Here is an 18,177-nt window from a genome sequence, read left to right as displayed (position 1 = left end):
ATGGGGCAGAATTCGGGTCAAAAGTTTGCAACCACATGGCAGCACGTTGCTCAATGTAAGGAAGAGCTTTCTAACAATTAAAGCTGCAAAATGAAATAGGCTACTTCAAAAAGCTGTGTGCTCTGGATCACCAGAAATGTTCAATAAGAGGCTAGAAAGCATAGGATATGTATCTAATACAATAAATTCCTGGATTTTGTGGTATGAGTTGGAGAGATGACCTCATCTATAAGGTCTCTGAAAAACTAAAGGAAAATATATATATCATTTGGATATTGAGTCAAATCTTATAATATAGTTCTTTAGTTCATTAGCTAAAGTTAACTGCTGGTGGCAAACTGGAACCAATTTAATTACGCCCTCGAAGAACCAGGAATGTTTGGTTGTTTTTGCTAGCTTATGAGAATTTCAACAACCTGAAGTCACAATAGGACCTTGGAATACATATTACCACACAGTCACTAGGAGGGATGATGATAGTACCAACATATGAGACACATGAAAATTTCCTCTCAAAATTTTTTCTCCTACCCTCTGATTTAGACCAGCATTGCTTCTTTCAGTGGTAGCTAATAAGCCAGACAGATCCAGTAGCATGCTAGTAAATATTTAACAACTGACACTCTGGAAAAAGATTCTAATTTGTCATGTTTGCCAAATCTCATGGTTTAAATTCACCCATCATAGCTGATTTCAAGCTACCGTTGGGAAGAGAAGTACACAATCCACTGTAGTGAGCAACTTTAACAAGCTGCCTCCAGCACACCACTGAATGTACCCCACATTTTAATCAGAAGAATCAGTGCAATTGACTTCCCTAAATTAACAGTCCAATGTTTGTTGCAGAGAAAGAAACTAAAGATTTGATTACATATGCTTAGTTGTTCCATTTAAACTAAAATACCAACAATATTTTGAAAGAACATATTCTTAAATGTATTGCATTTGCCTGGGGCTGCAGCCTACCCTTCCAGTCTCCATCACTTTGTTTAGGTTAATTTTCTCTGTCAAAATAGGTTGTGTATGTGACAGAGCAGGTATTTGGCACATCAAAGTTTTCCATTTGATGTTAAAGCAGGCCTCCATTTGGGGATGCATTCCGGAGGCTGTGACACTAAGTATGCTGTGGCGTAATCTCTACAGTCTAACAGAAATTCTGTAAGGATAAGTGGAGTTCAAACATATCATGACCAGCAGGTTCTGACACATCTAATAAAGAATCAGAGTATGGGGACATAGTTAATAACACATCCAAAAATGTTGATGATTGATACAGTTCAACCGTCTCTCAAAAGCCTCTAATGCCTTCTATCTATCAGGGCATTTAAGGCCCTTATCTGGAAGATATATCATAAGACTTTTGAGGAGATACAAAGGAAGGGCTGGAGGTGAAGTGGAGAATTATAATATCACATTGGTAAGTCACTAAATGGGTAGAGCACAGTCATAAATCTGAGATTTGGGATGAAAAAATTTTATGTAGAGTTTCTTTAAAGGTTAATCATTAAAGGAAGAGTTACCATCTGCCAACTGTGTTTTTGTTTGTTTGTTTTTTAAATGAGGGAAGGAGGGCAAGTATCAGCCACGCATTACTCAAGGAACATATGACTGAGAAATTGAGAAAAGTATATAATTCTGAAAAGCGATTAGAAATGGCAGCAAGAATGAAGATAGACCCTTGGATCTCAGAAATAAGAGGAACAACTTGGGTTGAAAAAATATTAAGAGAAAAGCAAGCCAAAGCTGTGGAAGCTAAATTAAATTTCTTAGAACAAGGTAGTAGAATCCAGTATGATAGAACCCAGAGGCAATTGAAACACCAATGCTCTTTTAAAACATACAAATGGCTGCCTAATGCATTTTACAGATACATGTGAATTGGGAATAAAGGCTAATGTAATTGTTCAACAATATAGCGCAGAGGATGAAATCTAAGCACTTAATTTGGAAAAGTGTATAGTATTAAGATGACTGCATTGATTACTGTGAAGAGTATGACATGTTTGAATGGGCTTGACAGAGAAGAAGAACTGTGCTCTGTAATTTAGAAATCTAAAGCTACTTATTTCTTCTAGAAATGCATTTTATTCAATCAGCTTTCTCTATTAGTTGTTTATAGCCAATGTTTGAAACACCAACACCACTAACAAAAAAAGACACACCTGGACTCCCCCAAATAGAATTGGATTTGTTCTACTAAGGTAATACATACATATTATTTTTTGATACATCTAAACTTATAACTTGATTGGAAGATGAATTAGTAAATTAGGAGGAATTTTATAATCAAAACATACATTTCTACTTTTGTTTTCAAAATAACATCTATAGATGTATTAAAACATCTAGAAGTGTCTATGAGTGTATTTCTTTTTCTCACATTTCTCTATTAAAGCCCCATCACGAGAGGTGCCATTATATAAACGGGTTCTCTATTTGGAACTTAGCAGAGACACCCTGGAAAGATTCAGAGGCACAGTGGAAAGAAGAGCTTTTCCTTCCTGTTTTGGGGCTGTTGGTTCTCAGAGTAGAAGGAAAACTATGTAGCTCTGAGTTCAATGAGTTTCCCATGCTGTATTCCATGTCTCCATAATGATGTCTTTGGAAATGTCTGTCTTGTCAGATGCTGCCTTTCCTCCCTCCTTATTCAGCAGGCAATTCACTGCCACTCACAAAGGACCAACTCAGGCCAACTCGCAGTGAGCAAAGTTTGTCTTTAACAATGCTTACTTTTCTTTTTGGAATTCGCTTCCGTACCAATGACCCTTCTGCTGCCCCAGTCAAAATAATGAAATCAATTTAGCCACATTTACAAAAGGTCCCTGGTTTACGATGGTTTAGCTTTTTATGATTTTTATGATAGTGCAAAAGCAGTATACATTCAGTAGAAACTAGTCTTTGAATTTTGAATTTTGATCTTTTGCTGGGCTAGCAATACCCTCGTGCAATGCAGGGTATTTTCAGCCATGCAATCATGCGGATGAACAACTGCTACCCCATGGCAAACTGTGTGGCCAGATGATCTTCCTGCCCGGTAGGCCAACGTAAGTGTTCTGAGCATGTTTCAGGTGGGCTAGGTTAAGCCATGATATTCAGTAGGTTGGGTGTATTAAATGCATTTTCAACTTAATGATATTTTAAATTTACAATGGGTTTATCAGGAGGTAATTCCGCCACAAATTGAGGGGCATCTATATTTTGTTAGTTACACCAGAGGTGTTTATATTTCAAACAAATATCACATTAAAAGTGAAATTTCAAGTATCAGAGTGAAATTTTTGAATAGCTATGTTTTGGGGTAGCTGACTTTGGATAGCTAAACCATGGTCAATAATATTTTTAAAATCATAAAAGTTCATATACTAGAGGAATTACAGTGAAAATATACACAAGTTTTTCTCCATTAATTCTCCTCAGAGTTTTAAAAAGCTTATTGTTAAAAGATCATTGCTGTGATCTTTTAGCTTTGTGTGACATGTGTTTCTGAATACTTTAAACACAGTGAGGTTAAGATTGGATCATCTAAAAATCTCATCTTTTAGGTTGGCATTTATTTGGAAGTAGTGATGATAACCAAATGCCTTTTGTTTACATTTCACCAAAGGGGAAAACTGTGTTTTCACCTACCAATAACAAACCGAGACCTGACACTCGCTCAGATGATTGCCTCTCCAACATCTAACACTAAGCAGAATTTTAAAAAACAAATTAGTAATAGAGTGGTCTTTTTGCGCCTTCTTTTCTCATTCAGCTTGTTTAAAAAAAGATGTATGAAAGTAGCTGGATACAAATTATAGTACATAGCACATGGGGGAAGGTTGCTTTAGGTTGTGGCTTCCCCTAACATTCATCACATGTACCACGTGCCTCAAAGTTCACCACAATAAATCTTTTGGTTCTCAGATAGCAAGTCAGTCCCCCAACTGTTAAAAACCACTGCACACAGTACCAAACCCCAGACAGGATGACTCCCCATAGGTACAAAGATTGTCTTTCTCAATGCCTATAGGAGCTAATCAATTAATTTAAGAATAGGAAGTAATAAGATAATATAATCTGTTTTCTATTTGGATGAGCCAGTTACTTCACATTTCTGTGCTTCTTTTTTTTCTCAGTTGTAAACATGTTCTAATAATTTACCTATTCCACTGGGTCTTCCTGAGAATTATATTAAATCAAGGGCATAAAGTACTTGGCAAATAAAAATAACTTAATAATTGGCAGCCATTACTATTGTGCTACCAATACTTGAACTTGGAGAACGACTTCACTCTTTGGTTAGAGGGTAGAGTTGGTTTGCTGTGGGTGACAAAGGCAGAGGGTGGATTTCAGAAGAGAAGCAAATCTGATAATTTTTACTAAATTAAGCTACACGCAGAGCAAGCATAAAAAACAACAACAATAATAGTGGATTGCTACCGACAAAACTTTTAATGAGGCTCGAGACTTTCAGTGAAACCTGCCAAAAATACTACCAAAGGAAATAAGAGACATGCTCTAAACTAGCTTGTATCCAGCTTAATTTAAGTGACTGCTTTGCCATGCAATTGGGAACATGGCACATACATACATTGCAAAGTACATAAAAACAAGATGTTTTGAAACACACATCACACCCCTGCCGACTGACTTTATTCTGAAAACTAAAAGTAACACTAACCCAGCTGTGCTTATGGTGCTTCAGGTACTTAACAAATGACCATTTATGTTAAGCACTCTGGATTACCTAAGAAAGATTTTCGTTGTCATTAGATAATGATGGAAAAACATTTCCTATGAATTCATAAGGTGATAATCCAATGGAAGAGTGTCTTTAGCTGACAAAAGATGTTTTCAGTGTTGTATTTCTCCCCATTTAATCTCTAAAGTGGCACAAAAATAAATTTCTCCACTTGGATACCTTCCTGCCATCTCTTGGTAACTCAAAAGCCCCTCCAACTCAGTATGTCCAAAAATGATCTCACTATCACTTTCCACATCCCACCCTCAGCCTGTCCCCTTCCTGTGTTCCCTGTCATAGCAAACAGTATTATCACCTATAACCCATTCAGTTTTGCAAGCCAGAAATTTAGGGGTTATTCCTGACAATCTCCTTCTTTCCCTCCTAAACCCAACCTGTCATCAAACACTGTTGATTTTGTTTGCTAAATTTCTCCCTCTATTCATCCCTCTTCGACTCCCCTACCAGTCTAATATAACCTACTGTCACCTCTCTCCCGGACTATGGTAATAGCTTTCTAACTGGTCTAATTTCATATATTCCATCCTCTCTCCACACTGCTTACCCTATCCGCAACTTTTTCTCCCACCATTTCATGAGCTGGATCATATCCTGCCACTCCAACTCAGCTTAAAACTCTTGATGACTTTTGATGGCCTTAGGAAGAAGAGGAAAAAATACCTTAATGTGGTTTACAGAGCCCCATTCCTGCCTCCTTCATGTTACTTCACTCTTCTTGCCTCTGCTCCAGCCACACAAGCCGTTGTGGACTCACTGCGCTCCCTCCTGGCAGAAGGTAGCTGATACGGTTTGGCTGTGTCCTCACCCAAATCTCATCTTGGATTGTAACTCCCATAATTCCCATGTGTTGTCAGAGGGACCCAGTGGGGGATAACTGAATCCTGGGGGCGCTTCCCCCATAGCGTTCTCATGGTAGTGATAAGTCTCATGAGATCTGATGGTTTTATAAGGGGTTTCCTTTTGCACTTGGCTCTCACTTTCTCTCTTGCTGCCACCATGTAATAAGCGCCTTTTGTCTTTCGCCATGATTGTGAGGCCTCCCCAGCCATGTGTAACTGAGTTCACTAAATCTTTTTCTTTATAAATTACCTGGTCCTGGGTGTGTCTTTATCAGCAGCGTGAAAACAGACTAATACAGTAGCTCTGGCTTTTCCTGATATCTGAAATGCTCTTGCCAATCCTCTTCACCTAGTCGCCTCTTCAGATTTTCATTTCATTTCCTTGAGAAAGCTTTCCTTGACTCCCTTGACCACATCAATTTCCTGTTATAAACTTTCCTAATACCTTGCAACTCTTCTACATTGCACTCGATAAAGTTGTGCTTTTATTTTGTTTAGCACTTTAATATTTTTCTTTTCTATTATTCTGTGAGTTCCTATAGAGAGAGAACCACATCTATTTTTGGTCACCTACTAGCCCTAGCCCAAGCACAGGGTATATGATCTCACAATATTCAATAGTAAATATTGGTGGAATGAATGAATAAATGATGTCAGATAAGTTTCCCACATTGCTTTCAGTAAACAGACTATATTGTTTTGCTTTAAAAAAAATGTCAGCAAGCAGTCTGTTATGTAAAATGCCCAGTTTGGTTCGTGATTATAAATATGAAAACGGTTAACTCAATTAAATTGCTGTAAGGATATGAGACTTTGCAGAAAATGAGTTTGTTTTTTACCTTTAGTTTTAAGGAGTTCAGTTTTTCCTCCCTAAGGTGTTCTCTCAACATCTCCCGATGGAGCCTCTCCTGCTCCCTTGCAAACTCGCCAAGAGTGTACTGGCGCACGCTGTTATGGCGGCTGGACATCCCCAGGGTGCTGCCCCCTTGACTGGGTACACTTGTGAAGCCTTGCCTCCTGGTGAAGTAGTACACGGTGACACAACTAAAATGTACATTCTTTGTCCTCAGCCGCTTCTCCCTTTTGAGAATGGAGGAAGCTGAAAGAGAAAGAAACAATCCCGTGAACACTTGGGGCAGCAGTTTTCAGACAAGGCCAAGAAAATGCCATTTGGTGATCTTGAATCTATCTATGGTCGACCCTTGGCTACGGCACTCTAAAACTGTTACATCCCAGAGTAGGCATAGAGTTCTTATTTTCTTTCTTAAATTTTCTTCTAGCTGCGGCAGAGTAGACTTTTAAGTATAATGGTGGTCTGTACTTTTAAGTAAACGATATTCTAAGCAAACTTTCAGGAAAGTTGTCAATAGTCTGTGAATCTGTGGCAGCATTTATAGTAGTCCCCACTTATCTTTAGAGGATATGTTCTCAGACCTCCTGTGGATGCTTGAAATCACAGACAGTATTGAGCCCTATATATACTATGTTTTTTCCTATATATACATACCTAAGATAAGGCACAGTAAGAAATTAATTATAATAGCTAATAGTAAAATAAAGCAATTATAATGATATAAGAGCATCACTACTCTTGTGCTTTGAGGTATTATTAGGTAAAATAAGGGTTCCTTGAACATAAGCACTGGGATACCCACGGCAGTTGATCTGATAACCGAGATGGCTACTATGTAACTAATGGGCCAGTAGCATAGACAACACTGATGTGCTGGACAAAGAGAAGATTCAAAGCCTTGGGGAACGGGAATGGGACAGTGTGAAATTTCATCACACTATTCCCAACAGCCTGCAATTTAAAACTAAAAATGCTTTATTTCAGGATATTTTCATTTAATATTTTTGGATTGTGCTTAACCACAGATAACTGAAACTGAGGAAATCAACACTGCAGATAACCAGGGACAACTGTAATTTCTCATTTCCTCTAACCCTTGGAATTTTGGTTTTATGACTTTCACAGAAGTTGTATTATACTATAATCAAAAAAGACACATAGTACAAACCCTCATACCTCAGATCTTATTTCTATGTGGAGGGTGTTTGACATTAAAACAAATGTCTACAAATTTTAGAAAATTTCAAAAAGCAATAAAAACACACACAAAAAGGCTCACTGGCACTATTTAGATACTTTATCAATCTAAATCTAATAAAACTTTCATTGGAAAAGATCAGTGTTCTCATTAAATAGCATTAAGAACAATGGGATTCTAATGTAAGTATACATTGGGACAAATGAAATTGCCTGAGATATATCAGAACTACTTATTCTTCCTCTTATTTATTTATCTATTTATTTATTTTTTGAGACGGAGTCTTGCTCTGTCGCCCAGGCTGGAGTGCAGTGGCACAATCTCAGCTCACTGCAAGCTTCGTCTCCCAGGGTCATGCCATTCTCCCGTCTCAGCCTCCTGAGTAGCTAGGACTACAGGTGCCCGCCACCACGCCTGGCTAATTTTTTTTTGTATTTTTAGTAGAGACGGGGTTTCACCGTGTTATCCAGCATGGTCTCGATCTCCTGACCTCGTGATCCGCCCACCTTGGCCTCCCAAAGTGCTGGGATTACAGGCGTGAGCCACCGCGCCCGGCCCTTCTTATTTATTTTTTAATTGATGAATAAATATTATATATATTAATGATGCTCAGCGTGATGCTTTGATATATGTATGCATTGTGAAACTGCTCAAACTAATTAACATATCAATTATCTCACATACTGATTTTTTCGTAGTAATGATGGGAGCCTTTATTACTAGTTACAGGAACATCAAAATGCACAGAGAATCCAGGAGAGGTAGACACTGACTGCAGTTGAGAAAAAGAGGGCCACACTTTGTAAATATGACCTTTTGAAATTAGAACGCATGGTAGAATCATCTGGTTCAGCCCCTTCATTTTACATTGAAGTAACCCAGGTCTGTAGAATTTGAGTTACTTTTTTTGATGTAGACTGTTAGTAAGACAGGTAAGCCTAAACTGAAAGCTCCTAATTTGCTGCCAAATTATATGATCCACCCCCACTGGGGAAGGAAAGGCATGCTTAGTTGAGAAGAAAGAATCATGCTATTATTTTGCTAGCTGAGGAATTCTCCTCAGTTCATTGTTTTTTTCCTGTTTGCTCTTCTATTAGGGGTTGAATTTTGTCCCTCTCCATCAAATACGCTAAAGTTCTAATCCCGAGTACCTCAGAATGTAGTCTCTTTTGGAAATGGGGACTTTACAGAAGTAAACAAATTAAAATAAGTTCACTAGGGTGGGCCCTAATCCAAGATGACTGGTGTGTTTATAAAAGTTAAAACTTGGACACAGACACACGTAGAGGGAAGACGATGTGAAGAGACACAGGAAGAACACCGTGTGAAGACTGATGCAGAGATGGGGATTCTCCACCACAAGTCAAGAATGTCGGGGGCTCCAGAAACTGAAATACTCAAGGGAAGATCCTTTCCCAAAGCTTTCAGAGGGAGCCTGGCCCTGCCAAAACCTTGGTCATCTAGCCTCCAGAACTGTGAGCAATTTCTGCTGTTGTAAGCCATCTTGTTTGCCGTCATTTTTATGGCAGCCCAAGGAAACTGACACAAGTGCTCAAGCAGAAAAATGAACAGAAGAAAATGAACTGAGAAGAAATCCTCAGATGGCAAAATGCTATAATTTAACATTTGTGGAGTGCTTCCCATGTGCTGTACTATGCAGGCAACTTTATATGAATTATCTCATTTTATCCTTAGAACTCCCTGGTTGATATTACTCATGTCCCCATTGTTAGGAAACCAAATTACCACAGGTTAAAAAACATGGCCAGGGTCATACAACTAATGAAAAAACTGGGATCTGTTATTCAGAGCCCAGTCTTTTCACTACCATATTTCAGCATACAGCTGAGGCCACACTAAGGGAGGTGAGCAAGGCTGAGATTTGGCATCATACTACCTCTGGAAGACGTCAACTGCTGCTGGCTTCAAGATGATTTTGATTTGGAAGGCTGTGTAAGCAATGAAAAAAAAAATTGAGTCTAATCGGATTTATGTAAGAATCTTCTTCCAAGGAAGTTCAAGCTCCTTTGTCTCATTTTTCCCCCATGAAACATTCAAGCCAAATATATAGAGGCTGCTATGATTAATACTATTTTATGGATTTGTTTAATCAGTAAGTATAAATTGAGAGCCTACGATGTGCTAGCCACTTTCTAGATGATTGGGATACATCAGTTAAAAACAGATGATGCCGGGTGCGGCTCATGCCTGTAATCCCAGCACTTTGAGGGGCCAAGACAGGTGGATCACCTGAGGGCAGGAAATCGAGACCATCCTGGCCAACATGGTGAAATCCCATCTCTACTAAAAATACAAAAAGTAACCAGGCAGGGTGGTGCACACCTATAATCCCAGCTACTCAGGAGGCTGATGCAGGAGAATTGCTGGAACCTGGGAGGTGGAGGTTGCAGTGAGCTGAAATCACACCACTGCACTCCAGCCTGGGCAACAGAGAGAGACTGCATCTCAAAAAATAAAAAGAATAAATAAATAAATAAATACACAGATGATGATCCCTGCCTTTGTGGAGCTTCCATTCCAGTGGTGAGAAACTCAGACATAATGAAGAGACTCAGAATATTAGAGAGTAAGAGAATTACGACCTTAGCACAGAAATTCGCAACTTTCCTCTTCTCCACTGTTTTGCTTCTCCAGAAGATATTGCCAGAAAGGGAATGCTTTCCAACTTGTGTATACTTTTCCATTTATTTATGTATATATTCACTGTAACACACCTGTACTCCAGGCAGTACACTTTCAATTTGATTTAAAAGTTCTGATCTGTTTCACAACCATATGTTTAAATCATCTTAAAACAAGGAAGAATTTGTCAAAATGTAAAAGATCACCAGAGAAGGCAAATTTAACAATCTGCCCAGCAATCTGCTATCAAATCCGACAACGTCATACATCACCCCTTACAGCAGGCTAGAGCTTCTGGTTTTGTGATGATAACTTTCTATCTTTTTTGCTCTTGATATCATAAAAATGATGCCCTAAAGGCATTATTGTTCAAGGCCATAAATTTATAGATAAGGAAAAAGGTTTGAATGTACTCATTTAAAACAATTATTATACACACCTCTGGTAATTTTGTGTGTGTGTGTGTGTGTGTGTGACAGAGGTTCGCTCTTGTTGCCCAGCCTGGAGTACAGTGGCATGATCTCGGCTCACTGCAACCTCTGCCTCCTGGGTTCAAATGATTCTCCTTCCTCGGCCTCCTGAGTAGCTGGGATTACAGGTGTCTGCCACCACGCCCAGCTAATTTTTGTATTTTTAGTAAAGACAGGGTTTCACCATGTTGGCCAGGTTGTTCTCGAACTCCTAACCTCAGGTGATCCACCCACCTCGGCCTCCCAAAGTTCTGGGATTATAAGTGTTAGCCACCATGCCTAGTCACATCTGGTAATTTTATTACTTACTTTTTAGACAATTGGTGGCACTCTCAACAAATTTCCTTTCCAAATGTATTTAGATCTCCATCTGCAGTTTTAGATTATAAGAATTCTTCACTCTGGGAGGCCAAGGTGGGCGAATCATGAGGTTAGGAGATTGAGACCATCCTGGCCAACACGGTGAAACCCCGTCTCTACTAAAAATACAAAAAATTAGCTGGGCGTGGTGGCAGGTGCCTGTAGTCCCAGCTACTTGGGAGGCTGAGGCAGGAGAATGGTGTGAACCCGGGAGGCGGAGCTTACAGTGAGCGGAGATCGCGCCACTGCACTCCAGCCTGGGCCACAGAGCAAGACTCCGTCTCAAAAAAAAAAAAAGAATTATTCATCCTTCTGGATGAATCTTTTGCACCATGCTTTCCCAGAAAAGCCAAATTACCTTTTCCCAAAAAACCAGAGCTCGGAGGTGATTTTCTAAGGCCTTGAAGACAACAGTGTCAGGGAGCAGAAGGCCTTCATCTGAGCCCCTGGCAGTGCTGACACTGTCAAGAGGAATTAGGAATAGTGCTTCCTCCTATCTATTAGGGTTTATCATTCAAACATGTGCTTATGTTTACTTTAGAATTTGCATATTCTACATAACATTGTGATAACAATTATTCAGAAGCCTATGGAATCTATTTAAAAGGAAGTCTTCGAAATACTACAAGATCAGCCTTATAGGGCATATTTGAAGTGTGGCTTTCCTGAAGTTAAGAGCCACCCAAGTCTCTCTTCAGATGATTGAATCAGAGGACTAACATGAGCCTTTATGGGCTCTCTCCTGCCTCCAGGCCTCAATGTGACTAACATCACAAAATGAAGTCATAAAAACGAGTCTCTGCCCTTTGAGCCTGCGAGAAGCAGACTAAATTCACTCAGCACATCTCCCGTAGGGAATCTGAAACCTCCCTGATATACCTACCTAGTAATTTCTGCCCTTTCCAAGAAGACTAAGCTCTACTGTGTGTCTCTACAGAGTTCAGTATTGGCTTTACTATAGCAAGGTCAAGAGCAAGAAAAGAAGGGAGGAGAATGTGGCTTTCATGAGAACTTTGAAAATTAGTCTGTTTTTGGCGGGCGCAGTGGCTCATGCCTGTAATCCCAGCATTTTGGGAGGCTGAGGCAGGTGGATCCTTCGAGCTCAGGAGTTCGAGATCAGCCTGAGCAACATGGTGAAACCCCATCTCTGCCAAAAATACAAAAACTTAGCCGGGTGTGGTGGTGCGTGCCTGTAGTCCCAGCTACTCGGGAGGCTGAGGCACGATAATCACTTGAGCCCAGGAGGCAGAGGTTGTGGGGAGCTGAGATTACAATATTGCACTCCAGTCTGGGTGACAGAGTGAGACTCCAGTTTAAATAAATAAATGAATAAAAATAATTAGTCTGTTTTCATACGTGACACCATTTTTTTTTTTTTTTTTGAGATGTAGTCTTGCTCTGTCACCAGGCTAGAGTGTAGTGGCGTGACCTCAACTCACTGCACTTCTGCCTCCTGGGTTCAAGCGATTCCCCTGGCTCAGTCTCCCGTGTAGCTGGGACTCCAGGCGCTCACCACCACACTTTGCTAATTTTTTGTATTTTAGTAGAGAGGGGGTTTCACCATGGTGGCCAGGATGATCTCAATCTCCTGATCTCATGATCTGCCCGCCTCAGCCTCCCAAAGTGCTGGGATTACAGGTGTGAGCCACCGTGCCCAGCTTTGACACTATTTTTGAAGTGTCTTTCAGCTCCTTTTCTTTTATCCTAACCATAGTACCAGCCTGAAGCAACAGTATCTAAATGCAACACTACTGTATATACTGCCTAGGTCTTGGGAACACCATTATGTTCAGCACATCTGGCCATATTCGTGTTACTATAAAATGTTTACATATAGTAGAGATAATATTGATCTTTATAAATTAAAGGAATAAACACACAGTTACTGATACTCACTATCTTCAGAAGCTACCTTTTTTTTTTTTTTTGAGAGTAGGTCTCACTCTGTCACCCAGGCTGGAGTGCAGTGGGGCGATCTCAGCTCACTGCAAGCTCCACCTCCTGGGTTCATGCCATTCTCCTGCCTCAGCCTCCCGAGTAGCTGGGACTACAGGCGCCCGCCACCATGCCCGGCTGATTTTTTGTATTTTGAGTAGAGACAGGGTTTCACCGTGTTAGCCAGCATGGTCTTGATCTCCTGACCTCGTGATCCACCTGCCTCAGCCTCCCAAAGTGCTGGGATTACAGGCATGAGCCACCGTGGCCTGCCAAGCTACCTATCCTTGAAAGAATGCTTTCAGGCCAGGCGCAGTAGCTCACACCTGTAATCGCAGCACTTTGAGAGGCTGAGGCAGGCGGATCACCTGAGGTTGGGAGTTCAACACCAGCCTGGCCAGCATGGTGAAACCCTGTGTCTACTAAAAATATAAAAATTAGCCAGGCTTGGTGGTGGGTGCCTGTCATCCCAGCTACTCGGGAGGCTGAGCAGGAGAATCGCTTGAACCTGGGAGGCGGAGCTTGCAGTGAGCTGAGATCATGCCACTGCCCTCCAGCCTGGGCGACAGAGCAAAACTCTGTCTCAAAAAACAAACAAACAAAAACAAACAAACAAAAACAAACAAACAAATAAAAAAACGAATAAACAAAACAAAGAAACAAAAAAAGCTTTCAAAATGAATGGAGAAAAGAATTGGAACACTGACTAATCCACAATGCCAGGGTAAGAATATAGACACATAAAATAATCAGTATATAAATTATATAAACAAAGAACTCGTGAAAAGAGCCAATTAAAAATAGAAACCAAAAACTAAGAATTATTCAGTATGTTTGCAGTATCATCCAGGGAAGCAAGTACTCCGATGAAATAAATATTCTGAATATTCTGATCCCCTACAGGGGATGAGTATATCAAGTATCACAGCTCATTCACACTAGGCTGTAGGAAAATTCAACCGATTTTGCTCTTTCCACACTCACAAACCAATCTGTTTATATGGTATGGAATAAATCTTAAAGTTTACCAGATTATCTGCCTGACTTGTCAACTTTATTTCTTATTGAAAATAATCAAATTTGCTTTCTGATTTGTGTTTTAGCTATTTGTGAACATTATTAGTGTATCATTCCACTTGAGTTTGGCCATTTCTGCATGCACACAGACAATCACATATCTGGGCCTGTAAAATTGAAGATCAGGTTCTGGACCACCAATTCCACCACAGGGCAACCACTCTGGAGCGAATGCTTGAGCAATGAGCTGGTCATCCTCTTTAAGTACACCTGTTGTTTTTTGTGTCAACACCTATCAGCAAAGTCCTGCTAGAAAGGCAGAAAGCAGTAAACAGAGTTATGTATTTTGGCACAAAGTTTGGCACATGGAGGTTGAAAAGTTATGGTCTAGTTTCATGTTAAATGATAGGAGAATTGTGGAAGATATTAATTCTACCATTTGGGTCTAAAGTCAATAATAAACTTATCTCTCTTAAACTGATCAAAAGGAAAATGCCAGATAATTTGCAAGTCTATGGTTTTGAATTTATTTATTTAGATGAAACTTAGTAGAAGCGAAGTGAGATTGCTGAAATCAACTTGTTTTTCTTGGTAAGCACTGGGCAGTGAAAATTTGTGTTTTTAAATCATACAGATCAAACTGATCAGGGGCTCTGAAGATGTGTGATGTGTGTGTTGCTTCTTACCTTTTGAAGAACAAATCGAGATTAAATCTGTTATCAAACCAGGAAGTTTAGCTTATAAACAGAAGATCCAGTTTCATCAGAAATTATTTCGTATAGAAATTAGCATAACAGATTGAATATTAAATCAATTTCCAATGATTGAAGTTATTAAGATTAACTTAACATTTACAAATGACTTCTGTAAATTTCCTGTGATCATACGCTCAAATCTTCTCCAACTTGACATGATTGCCAAGGTTGGCTTCTCTTGATAATTGTGTCACCTACATGATCTCAAGTCTTAACCACAAGGAGTAAAAATGGGTCTAGCAACTAAGAACTATAGCAATAATTCCTTTGAAAATGAAATCTAGTTTGGTATTAAAAGTAATCTTTCCTTGTTCTAATTGTCCCTTTTTATTCCAGTCACATTCTTGTTTCCTGAATATACTTGCCCCAGTCAGCTTTTTAAATTTAATTTGCTCAAATAAGGGATTTAGTAATACATTGTTTAAGTGGATAAAACTCCAAAAGACTTATACTAAAGAAGTATCATGGGTGAATGAGAGGCAAAATGAAAACAAAGACTAATTGGGACTATTTTCTTTCTAACCATGAACAAAATCCAAATTACCTTAAGTATGTAATATAAGCTGATCTGTTATTTTATATTCAGTTATAAAGAGTTTAAAACACATACTAACAATCACAAACAAAAGAAAAAAATCCCACCTTAAACAACGGGCATGATATAGGGAAATGTTTTTAATTATCCAATGTTTTGGAATTAAGTTGTTTTTCTTCCCAGAAGAATAATCCGAACTGAAACAGAGGCAGTAAATGTAAAAAAGTATCTTAATGTACCAAATGGACAACAAGTCAGGGGTCTTATTTTTTTCCTTTTTTACTATTGCTTATTACTATGAAAGTAGAATTCAAAAATAAAAATAAAAAAAAAAGTAGCCTCCACTTAGGTGATGCTCATCGTTTTTAGTCCAAGTCTATTTCTTGCTGATATATTCGGTTCCCTGTATTAAGACTAATAGCTCTAAATGCTATTAAAATTGTAGTGCATGTCTCTCCTCAGCCCTTAAATGCCACTCTTCCCTGTTTCTAACCAACCAACCAAATTATGTATTAGTAAAGCAGCAAGTAGACTAGACCATATAAAATATGATAGACACATATAAGAACCAGTTGTCATTCTGATATCAATCCTTTGGTAGAGGAGAACTAGGTTTATAATTCATAGATAGGATTAGGTACTTTATCCATTTAACTGTAAATATTTCCCATTCCCATATTAAATTGAAAATATTCACAATGGATTACCCTCAAGACTAATAATGTCTTTTGCGCATTGCAGCGTCTGAGTGAAATAATTCAAGACAAGACTCTTTTGTTTAAATTGCTAGTTTACAAAGAAAAAAATCCTCTCATATAAGACTAAGTGACATAAGTATTCTATCAAGATATGTGCAAATACTGCATACGCATTTAAACAACAAGAACAAAATAGCAAGAACAGAAATAATATAAAAAGATGACCCTTGAAGCTGATTGACTAAAGCTTTGTTTTGGATCATGAACATGCATGTCACGTCGTCATCCATTCAGTCTGTCGGTTACGTCCACACAAGCAAGCAAGAGATATGCATGAAGGGAACCAGCTCTCCTCCCAGTCTCTGCTGACAGGCACAGTCCAGGCTGTTCAGCTCTCTGCAAGCTGAATTTGACTTCATAGGGTTGGTTTGATCGAGTACTCATCTACTGAAAATTCTCAGGTTGGAAAAAAGTAAGGTTTATTGCCCAAGATTTTGATGTAAATTCTGAAAGCTGCATATGAAAATTTAATACACACTTTGACCTTCCAGCCTTCATGTCATAAATAATTAATATGATTAACTCATAAAAGGTGATCACTTTGCAAAACTAGCAATTGTTCATCCACACATTTTATTTTTTAAGCATGCCCTTTCCTCTTCCCCCCTAATTCTTGTGAGTGATCTACAAAACAACAACAACAACAACAACAACAACAACAACAAAATGGCACTTTGTTTGCTAGGACAAAAGCAAGACATACTATATTTTAAAGTTATAAACTCGAAATTAATAAAAACAAAAATTTAAGAGGGGGTATAGCTCAAAGGTAGAGCATTGGACTGCAGATCAAGAAAGCAAAAAAAATTTTTTTAAGTATTTTATCTTTTATAAATAATTTTTATATCTAATTGACTTAGCACCGATCCTCCTGCTTACACAAAACTAATAACCCACTGAAAATATAATGTAACTGCAGGATGTCCTAGCCATCAACATAAAATGCAATTAATTTTGGGGATGATGAATTGTTAAACTAAAAGATTAGATTAAATTATATGTAAAATTGTATCACTGAGTGATCTACTAATTTTTATTTTAATTTAGATATATGATTTTCCTTTTGCATCAATAAATCAAATTTATAGCACTAGGCTTCATGAATTTTGGTGTTCCAGTTCTACATTTGACAGTCAGTCTTCATTTTGGTTCGATTTTGTTCTTACACAACAAATCACTTAAAAAATTTATATATTAAAATCCAAAAGAAAAATACTGAAAACACAATATAATATTAATGTTTTGCTGAATATAGGCACTGAATTTTGCTCAGCTCTAACCAAAGCAGACCAAAAATTAGGTATTTTCCCCCATTCTATATAATACACAGATGCTCCTTTTTAACTTTCAATGGAGTTACTTTCCAAGAAACCCATCGTAAGTTGTAAATAGTGTAAGTCAAAATACATTTAATACACCTAACCTACAGAACATCATAACTTAGCCTAGCCTAGCTTACACATGCTCAGAATACCTTACCTCAGCCTACAGGGGGCCAAGTCATCTAATGAAAAGCCTATTTATAACAAAGCATTGAATATCTTATGTAATTTACTGAATACTGTACTGAAAGTGAAAAACAGAATGGTTGTATGGGTACTCAAAATACGGTTTCTACTGAATGCCTACTGCTTTCTCACCGCTGTAAAATCAAAAAACATAAGTCCAACCAGCATTAAGGAGTCAGGGACTATCTGTACTCAGCTAGCACTTGACGTTATTACTGTTGAGAACCATTTTACAGAATTTTGATCAATGTTATCAGCTCCTTTCTCTTTCCACATTATCTACATTTTTCTAGATAACATAATATTTTCCATGGAATTTTTAAAGATTTCCACACAGCCAATGTTAACATTTACATATGGAACATACATTATTGAGGCATCTGCCTTTTCATTTTTAAAGAGTTTTTTTTTTTTTTTATTGTAAGCATGTCATATTGCTAATGAATTAGAGAAAATATTTTCCTGTCCCGATGTCTGGAAAATAATAAATTGTCAGATAATGTAATCGATTTAAAATCTGAATTTTAATACTTGCTAAAATCCATTATGCAAGTTACATTAATGA

The 18,177-nt window shown here is 38.3% G+C and overlaps 1 protein-coding gene across 2 annotated transcripts in view; it reads right to left on the bottom strand.

Moving 5' to 3' along the window:
• CSRNP3 (cysteine and serine rich nuclear protein 3) overlaps positions 1-18,177 on the bottom strand; it is a 217,838-nt gene that overhangs the window by 14,815 nt on the left and 184,846 nt on the right. For both annotated transcript variants that reach the window (XM_025404840.1, XM_025404839.1), the window contains one exon: positions 6,420-6,679. In XM_025404840.1, the coding sequence (XP_025260625.1) occupies positions 6,420-6,679 (260 nt within the window). The remainder of the gene's footprint in view (positions 1-6,419; positions 6,680-18,177) is intronic.

Source organism: Theropithecus gelada, chromosome 12, assembly GCF_003255815.1.
Source record: "Theropithecus gelada isolate Dixy chromosome 12, Tgel_1.0, whole genome shotgun sequence".
Taxonomy (NCBI): domain Eukaryota; kingdom Metazoa; phylum Chordata; class Mammalia; order Primates; family Cercopithecidae; genus Theropithecus; species Theropithecus gelada.
This window is presented reverse-complemented; position numbering and strand designations above follow the sequence as displayed.